The sequence below is a fragment of the Lipotes vexillifer genome, unplaced genomic scaffold, assembly GCF_000442215.2.
Source record: "Lipotes vexillifer unplaced genomic scaffold, Lipotes_vexillifer_v1.1 scaffold3, whole genome shotgun sequence".
In the NCBI taxonomy this organism is placed as follows: domain Eukaryota; kingdom Metazoa; phylum Chordata; class Mammalia; order Artiodactyla; family Lipotidae; genus Lipotes; species Lipotes vexillifer.
The window spans coordinates 3,211,937-3,220,189 of NW_006783631.1; the positions used below are offsets into that span (position 1 = coordinate 3,211,937).

The 8,253-nt window shown below is 56.4% G+C and overlaps 1 protein-coding gene across 1 annotated transcript in view; it reads right to left on the minus strand.

Annotated features, from left to right (window-relative positions):
- The window catches only part of EN1 (engrailed homeobox 1), a 14,188-nt gene extending 8,180 nt beyond the window's left edge, over nt 1-6,008 (minus strand). Inside the window, exons 1-3 of the mRNA XM_007456362.1 lie at nt 5,894-6,008; nt 2,548-2,744; nt 2,168-2,260 (exon numbers count right to left, since the gene is read on the minus strand). Coding sequence (XP_007456424.1) covers nt 2,168-2,260; nt 2,548-2,744; nt 5,894-6,008 — 405 coding nt within the window. The remainder of the gene's footprint in view (nt 1-2,167; nt 2,261-2,547; nt 2,745-5,893) is intronic.
- Between the last annotated feature and the right edge of the window lie 2,245 nt (nt 6,009-8,253).

Here is an 8,253-nt window from a genome sequence, read left to right on the forward strand (position 1 = left end):
CCTGAATGAATGAAATAAGAATGTCTCTCTATTTCACTGTCATTGTGATTTGGTACTTCAATGAAGGAGGAAGGGAGCCCAAAGAGGCTTTCAATAGCGGAGGGTGGGGTAAGAAAGACAGGGGGACCCCCCCCAAAATTCCTGCCTCCCTCCCACTCCCAGACTTCCTCTATTGCAGCTAACCAGGGCCTTCCACTGAGCAAAAGGCACCTGGCCAAACCGAGGTGGGGAGAATTTGTGTGTCTGGGGGGTGCTAGAGAGGTATGGGGGTCAAAATGTTGAGGGGGTGGTGATGAATGCTTCTCACAGTGAAGGCTGGGATACTGTTCCTTTGTTTCCCAATCTTGCAAAAACTACTTATGGATGTGGAGAGTGGCCCTTGGCTGTGAAGGGTAAGAGCCTGTATTCGTGTCTATTTGCTTGTATATGTGAGAACCAAAGAGAGAGAAATGAGTCCATGAAAGCATTGTTTGTGTGTCTGTGTGTTTGTGTGCATGGCTGGAGGCTCGTGTATGTACACATCAGTGTGTACCCCCGAGTCTGCGCCACCAGTTGAGCATGGAGAAATGTGTTTCCTGAGGGTTTTGGTGTATGCTGTTCAGGAAAGAGAAGTCTCCCTCCATCTCACATTTCCACAGATTGGATTTCGTTTAGACAGAGACAAATGTCACGGTCCTGCCTGCTTCCACCTCTCTTTTGTGGATGGGTGTGAGAATTGTGAAAGAAAACCTCGCAGCCTGGCCAGGCGTGCGTGCGTTGGGCCGAGAGTGCGAGCGTGTTGCATGCACATGGTGGTAATCGCATTTCGAGTGTAGATCAGATGGCGGTGGGGCCTCGTGGCGCGGGACATGAATGAGTTGTCGCAACACAATAGCGGGCAGCCTTCCTACGGGGACTGGGTGACCAGCGGTTTTGTTGGGAGTGAATGCGAGGAGATTTCTGCTACAAGTGCCGTGGTATTATTATGAGCCGGAAGGTCAGACTATACATCGCAGGTCCCCAAAGCCTATAGACCTTGGGAAATGTAGGGCCTCGAGCCACGTCATTGTACCTGACAGTCCTTTCAATAGACTAATTCAATTAGCGCTTGGGGGTTTGGTCTTCATTTGGAGGCGATAATAACGTGGAGGTGGGTGGGTACAGGGGGATTCCTTGGGTATTGGTTCTGCCGGAAGCTTGGAGTGGAACTGGGGGAGGCAGGGGAAGGGATAAAGCTGAGGTGGGTGGGGCAGTGCGTGGGAGGCAAACCCTAGAAATAAAATGTTCTGTTGACTCTAGAAATTGGGGCGGCTGCTTTATTTGTAGATAACCTAGAAGATTAGGGTTGAGGGGGTGAGGCAGGGATAATTTCTTTTTTTTTTCTGTGTGCAAGAAGTACAGCCATAAATGTCCAGGTTCCTAGAAAGTCCCCCAAAAGCTTCCTGTGGGAGGTTGTCCCCTTTGGGGATTTCAATATTTGGATTTATGCCCCTACCATCCTGCCTCCCCTCAGGGTTTTCTCCCTTTTATCCGAGGGAGGGGCAGTTCACAACACGGATTTTTTTGTTCTAGAATCAGTTTTTGTTTTGGGGTGCTTTTTCCCCTTTAAAGCCGGACAAGCAAAGAAAATTAAGCCCTTTCTCCGCTTGACTATGGGAAATGGGGGAAACATCTCAGTGACTCCCGAAAATTGAGCACGGGGTCGGCTCCTGACATCCCGGACACCAGGGCGCAGACACCAGACCCGTCGCTGCCGGCGGCTTGACTCGTCGGCTTAGGGCTGCTCGCGCTCAGATTCACCTTCTCCTCGGTATCCCCAGACCGCCCTAAAGCTGCACCACGCAGCCAAACAGGCCCCCCGGAGCCGGGAATTTTAGAGCTCATGGCTCCCGAAAGCGAGGCGACTACATACACTCCACTCTATATTTTTCACTTTAATCAGACATCCTGCTTTTCTCCTTACATTGAATTCCACCCAAACCCCAGAATCGAAACCCTAATGTTCACACCCTGCCCCGCCTAAAAAAAAAAAAAAAAAACTCGGAGTAAATTCAGCTGCTACGCTCGAATTTTCTTCTCTCCTTTATTTTGCTTTTCGCCTTCTCTCACTCCCTCCTCCTCCCCAGAAGGTTCCCAGAGCCTGGCGATCCGCAGGCCTAGGGGGTCCCCTGCCCACCCAGGTCCCCACCTGTCCGAGTGGCGGCTCCTGCCTCGATCCGGCTCGGCGCGGGTCGGGGTCCACACCGCCTGGCCTCGGGAGTGTGCACGCCGGTGGGAACCGCTGTGAGAGGGAGCGAGGAGGCACCAGCGTGGCTTCCGGGTTCTGCTGCCCCCCCCCCTCGGCTGAGTCCGTGCTCCCCGGGGGGTCCAGACCCAACTCCAAAGGTGTGGTCAAAAAAATAACTCAAGAAGAGAAGAAAACACCCACGATATCCAAGCCCTTCGCATAGAAGTGCCCCTGTGGTCCCAAAACCGTGTTCTCTGGCTCGCCCCAGAGTTAGCAGTCATTCTTCTTCCCCCGACTCCTGTAGGGGTGAGGGCTGGTCCCAGGGCTCTTCTCCCACTGACCCGGGAAGAGGAAGCAGAAGTCCGCGCGCCCGGCTCTCGGCGCTCCGGCTCCCGGCAGGCGCCTTCCCGCCGCCCTCCCCGCTGGCCCCGGGGCACGAGCCAGGCCGCGCCCCCCTTTCGATCTCCGGGGTGCAGCCTCCCGACCCCCTTCCCGGGGAGGGTGCGGGGAGGACTCCGGGTTCCCACCGAGATCAGCGCTGCGGGGAACTGGTGGGGAGGTGAGGGAGGGAAAAGTTTGGGCTGGAAGTGGGGCGGGTGGGGAAGGGAAAAGAGACAGGTCCTAATCACATTTAAAAATAAACCTTAGCATTTTCTAAGTACTTGGGCAATTACTCCAAATAACATTCATTCTAGAGGCTGCTGGGGGGGGGGGGGTGGGGGGGGGGGTCACTGCAGTGTCGAGGCCTTCTCCGGCCACCTTCCCTGCCCCCGGGCTCCTGCAGAAACCGGAGTGGGGGGCGACCGTGCGCCCGGGCGCCTGCGTGTTTGTATGTGACTGTGTGTGTGAGAGGCCCCAGGTGGGTGCGTGTGTACGTGGGTGCCAGTGGCCACGAAACGGTTGTGTGCATTTTTCGTGTTCCTCTAACCCTTGCGTGGTTGCGCTGTGTCCGTGTGTGCAAGTATGTGTGCATGGGCTCTGCGCCGGTGGCTGTGCTTGTGCGTGGCCATGTGTACAGTCTCGGTGTGTACGTTTGTGTGCCAGCTGGGAACCTGAGAGCAACTCCCTCCGACCGAGGCTCTGCAAGTGAGGTGTGTGAGAGAGCAAGGATCAGAGGGCTCTGACCCCAAATCTCCCCTACCACCACTCCCCGCCCCCATCATTGAATTATGCAAAGGCAGAAGGAACTAGTTGTTTAAATCCTGATTAAAATAGCCACTGGTTTTCTGTTCCCCACCAAACCCCACCTGTGCAATCCCTAAGCCCTAAGGCCCCACTGGGGGGAGAGCGGGCAACACGTGGCAAGGTCAACATCAAAGGGACCTCGGGGAGAGAACAGCCCCAAAGCCCACTCCACAGATGAGGCAACTGAGGCCCTGAGCGGGAAAGGGATTAGGTCAGGGTCCCACAGAGGCCGTCAGGAACCTTGGACGTCTGAGTTTTGTCCCGCGGCCTAAGTGCCAGATGAGAGCGTGGTCTCCTTCCCGCGCCTGCCAACCCCATTCCATTCTCCTCCAAGTAAGGTGCATTCTCTCCCCAGTCTGTCTGTGAGGTAGAAGAGGCAGCATCTCTTGGCGCTGGGAATGCGGTGGGAGGCGAGGGGGAAACACAATCCCTCCCTTCGTCGGTCCCACTGGAGGGCGTTACTGTTCCTGCTCCCACGGGGGGGGGGGGGGGGGGGGACCCCTCACCTTCAGAACTTTCCAGGCGTGAATGGTGCTGTTAGGGGTGGGAGGTCAGTGAGAGGAAGGCTGGCCTCACGGGCAGTGGGCGGGAGGAGGGATGGAATACGGACCCCAAAGCCATTCCGGGCACGTCCCTCCCCTCCCGCACCAAGGACGCCCGCCCCAAAATTGTTATGCAAAGGAGTCAAGTCTGTGATCTTCTGGCGATCAAAACGGCAAAACCAAATATTAGAAGAGAAGTCAATAATGGATGAGCAGATTAAGAAACCCATCTCGAGGACAATTATCGTCGCAATTGAAAAAGCGCCGGGCTTCCCTACTCCCCCGCTGCCCCAATATTAAAAGAAAAAAATAAAAAGTAGGCGGAAGAATGGGGCCTGGGGATAGTGGCAGAGGAGGGCAGCCGCCGAGCGTGCGTGAACGAGCGGGTGCGTGGAGGCGCTTGTTGAGGGGAGATAACGCCCCCTACACCCCACCAGAGGGTGACCCTATTGGGTCCCGGTGTTTTCTCTGGCCAAGTGCGCAGAGCCTTACCCTCTGCCCTCAAAGGTCTTTGGCCTCTTAAAAGAGAGCGTGAGGCCACTCTGAGCCGAAGTGCTAGAATCAGAGTTTATAGGGTCTTTCTTTTCAGACCCTCCGGCACCCAGCCTGAGTCCCCCGGCTGCACCCCCCTTCTGTCCATTTTCTTTCGGGAGAGGGACCCTACGCGGATGGGTAGGGCAGGGAGCCCGGTCTTACGAGCGCGGGCGGATTCCCGGCCGGTTTTCCTGTGAGGAACGCGCCACCTATCGGTACTATAAGAGAACTGCATCCGTGTGGTGCTCCCGGGCCCGCGAGGCTGTCTGGGGGAGGCTGGATTTGAATTCCCAGGGCCGGGAGAACCAGACCCTTTCCTGACAGTAGACACCTGACTGGGGACAGACTACGGGATTCCCGAAAGGGCATCCTTCTGGGAATCCCCTCGCCTCGTGAGAGCTAAAGTGGAGAGAAAAGCCCATGAGAGGCTCTTTGCTCTGTGATTCCTAAAGCAGAAACGCCTGCGTTGCAGTGGGATGGGCCTTGCGTTGGGAGTCACGACTGGATTCCTTTGACGCCTCTGCCTACCATGCGACCTTGGGAAGGCCCCCGGCTTTCTCCGGGCCTGTTTCCTTACTCGTAAACTGAGAGAACTGGATTATATTGATCCCCTCTCGACTCTGACCTTGAATCTAACATTGAATCTAAGCAGTATATGTAGACACCTGTGTCTTGTATTTGTTTCTAGCTCTTAATAGATTCTGGACCTTTATATGCCACTTATATCCTAATCTCTTATACATATTTAATGTATACCTGCTTCAGTTAATATTACTGTTTTCTCAGTTGTCCAAAGATTTCATTTGAGTGGGGTCAGGACGGTTCTTGGCCCGAATAATCCTGATAAATGCCCATTTACTTAAACTTGAAAAAAAAATCTCACAGGAAAACTTCGTTCACTTTGCAGTGTGGACACTGCTGGGGAGGACTGGTGTCATGGGGCCAGGGAGAACATAATGGACACACATGTGGGAGGGTTAGGAGAGAAGGCTGAGGCCCTGGATTGCGGTCAGTGTCAGAGAGGACCCGGAAGGACAGAGGCTAGACGGAACTAGAGAGACGGCTGAAGCCATGGACGCTCGGAGACCCCTGGGGTGGGGTAGGGGGTAGCTCCTGGCCGGAGGCTCCTTGATAGACGGTGTCGCAAGAGCAGTACAATGTAGGATAGCTCAGACCTTAAGCCAGTTCCCCTTGAACTGTCCGTGAAATTAATAAAGAACGGAAAGAGGGTGTGGGAGACAATATTTTGCTCTAGTTCCCCGGAGATCTCTTATGACTTCTGCTTGGAGTTCCGGGTTTGTGTAGCGGAGGTAAGCGCGGCTTCCGGCTGTGGGTCCTTTCCGCAAGGCCTGGAGCTCGAGCTTGAGACAGCCTGCCTCTGCCCAGGTTAGACGTGCTGACTGGGGAGCCCCCAAACGGTCCGCACCTGACAGAGCAGCAGGCAGGCCCGCTATAGCCTCATCTTCAGCTCCTGAGTGGCCAGTGGCAGCGCGCAAGGCCGGATCGGCTGCTTCCGACGACAGCTGAGCGAAGGCGCGCATCCCCTCCTCTGGGAATAGAAATTCCCCTTGGGACACCCAGAGGGGCTGCCGCTTTGAACCTGGGACCCATTGCTTTCGGAATGGAGAGGACGCTTCTGGTCTTTCGATCCGAGAGTCCAGGAATCGTTACGGGCTGCCGGCTCCTCGGAAGTGGTGAACTTCAACGTCTTGACAACCGGCGCACAGTGCGATTCAGGTCCAGGGTTAGTGTTCTTATTTGGAGATGGGAAAATCAAGGGTCTGGTCACTTGTCTTGGTGAACATGAAACGAGGCCTTGAGGGGTCATTTGGTGGCGTAGCCCTGACGTCCTAGCGGTCTGTACGGCTCAGAATTTTTCTCCCGCTTCCGCGAGGTCGAGCCGCGTTAGTGGCCAGCGTGGGGAGGGCGGGGCGGTTGGTGGTCCCGGTTCTCCGCGGAACTCACACAGCAAGGGCGCTTTCCCAGCCCCTCAGACCTGACCCGTGGAATTCCGGACTTTGCGCCCCCTGGCCTCCGTGTTGAAGCCCTGTTGGTTGCCACCCTGCTAAGCTAGGTCGGCCTGGGAAATGGGAACTCCAGGCTTGGGCCTAGTACGCACGGCCCGCGCACTGGGGCCCGAGGGGAGCCCTGGGCTGCAGCTGTGGGCTGAGCGGGGAGGCCGCGTGGTCACTGTCTCCCGGCGGAACGAGGAATGACAGGGATTCCGTGTGCATCCCACTACCTCTTGGACTGTCCCAGGCCGGCCAAGAAACCCAGATTTCAGGAATCACAAGACGCCACTGCGGAGAGCTGACCGAGACACTGGAACTTCGTCTGCGCTGGGGCGGAAAACGCCGGTTCCTATGTGCACAGTTCAGACTAACCTCTGTGGTGAGACCGGCATAAGAAAAGGAACGGATTTACTTTGCACGTTTCTCACACTTCACTCAGATGTTGGCGGTCTACAGAGCCATCGGGAGAGACAGAGCGATAAGGAGAGAGATGGCTGGGGGGGGGGGGGAGGGGGAGGGGGAGGGAGAGAGAATCCTGGACAAAGAAAGATATAAGAGAAGGCATTCACAGATGTGACAGTATTAGGGGAAACAATGAAATTTCTGGCTCAGGCATTTATGGAATATGCATAGGAAAGGTGAATCCCACTGCTTTCTGACCTTTGTTGAGAGAGAGAGAGATTGATTGATTGATTAAAGGTCCCCTTTCTCCAAAAGAGGAGCTAAGGATGCTGACGAGTCGATAGCCAGCATACATCGGGTGTGCTTTGGACGCAGCTCTAAGCTCTCCATCTGGGTTAGCTCATTTAATCCTTACAGTAACCTATTGAGATATTGTAGCTTCTCCTCTCCAGTTTACAAAGGAGGAAACTGAGGCACGGAGAGTCGTAAAGCAAGTGGAAAATGAAAAGCAGAATCTGTCCGCAGCTCTGGAGGAGCCAGATGGGGACAATCCACTCAGGGCACTCTCGAAGTCGCCCCCAGGCCCCAGGGAGGGCGCAGGTTATCATCTTCCTCCCGCCGCACCGACGCGAGGCCTCAGCGCTCCCAGGTGCTCTAGGCGGGTGGGATTCCGGCCCTGGGCCAGAGTCTGGCTGCGGGGCTCCTTCAGGGGAGCCCTCAGCCCGGGCTTCCAGTCCCTCCCCGGGACAGGCAGATCTCCCATCCTCTGCAGGGACTGGAATCCTCTCCGGGGAGATGACCTTCCGTTTCCATCCCTCGGACAGCCCCGCCGGGGAGCAGCGCGGAGGAGGCCGCAGCCACTCATTGCTGTTGTTGGTGCTCTTTCTTCGAGCTTCCAAGCTTAGTGACCTCGGAAGGGGCCCAGACTCGGCCTTGGTTGGCTGCAGCAGGCGGTGAGGGGCAGAAAAGCTGGTCCGGGCAGGTCGGAGCTGCTGGGACGCGCCTCCACTCTCAGTGGCTGGTCTTGGCGGCTGCGAGGGTGATCGCCAAGGCACAGACTTTTACAGACTTGCTTTCAGGCAGCGGACGAGGACCCCGGCTGGGACGCGCAGGGCGCTCGGGTCCCACGCAGAGGACCAGTCCCCGGGCTTCCTCAGACCTGCGCCTCAATTGTCCGGTTCAGGTGATGGGCGTCCCGGCGGCGGTTGAGGCCAGTGGCAAAACCCTGGGGACCCAGCCTCTCCCAGCCGTCAGCCCTTGGGATCGCTCCCCTTCCAGTCCCCAGCAGCCCTTCCCATGTCTTGGAGCTCCTTTGACCAGGATGAGTGTGGGAATGGGGAGGAAAGGACGTGAATCTCTCTCGGCGGGGGGG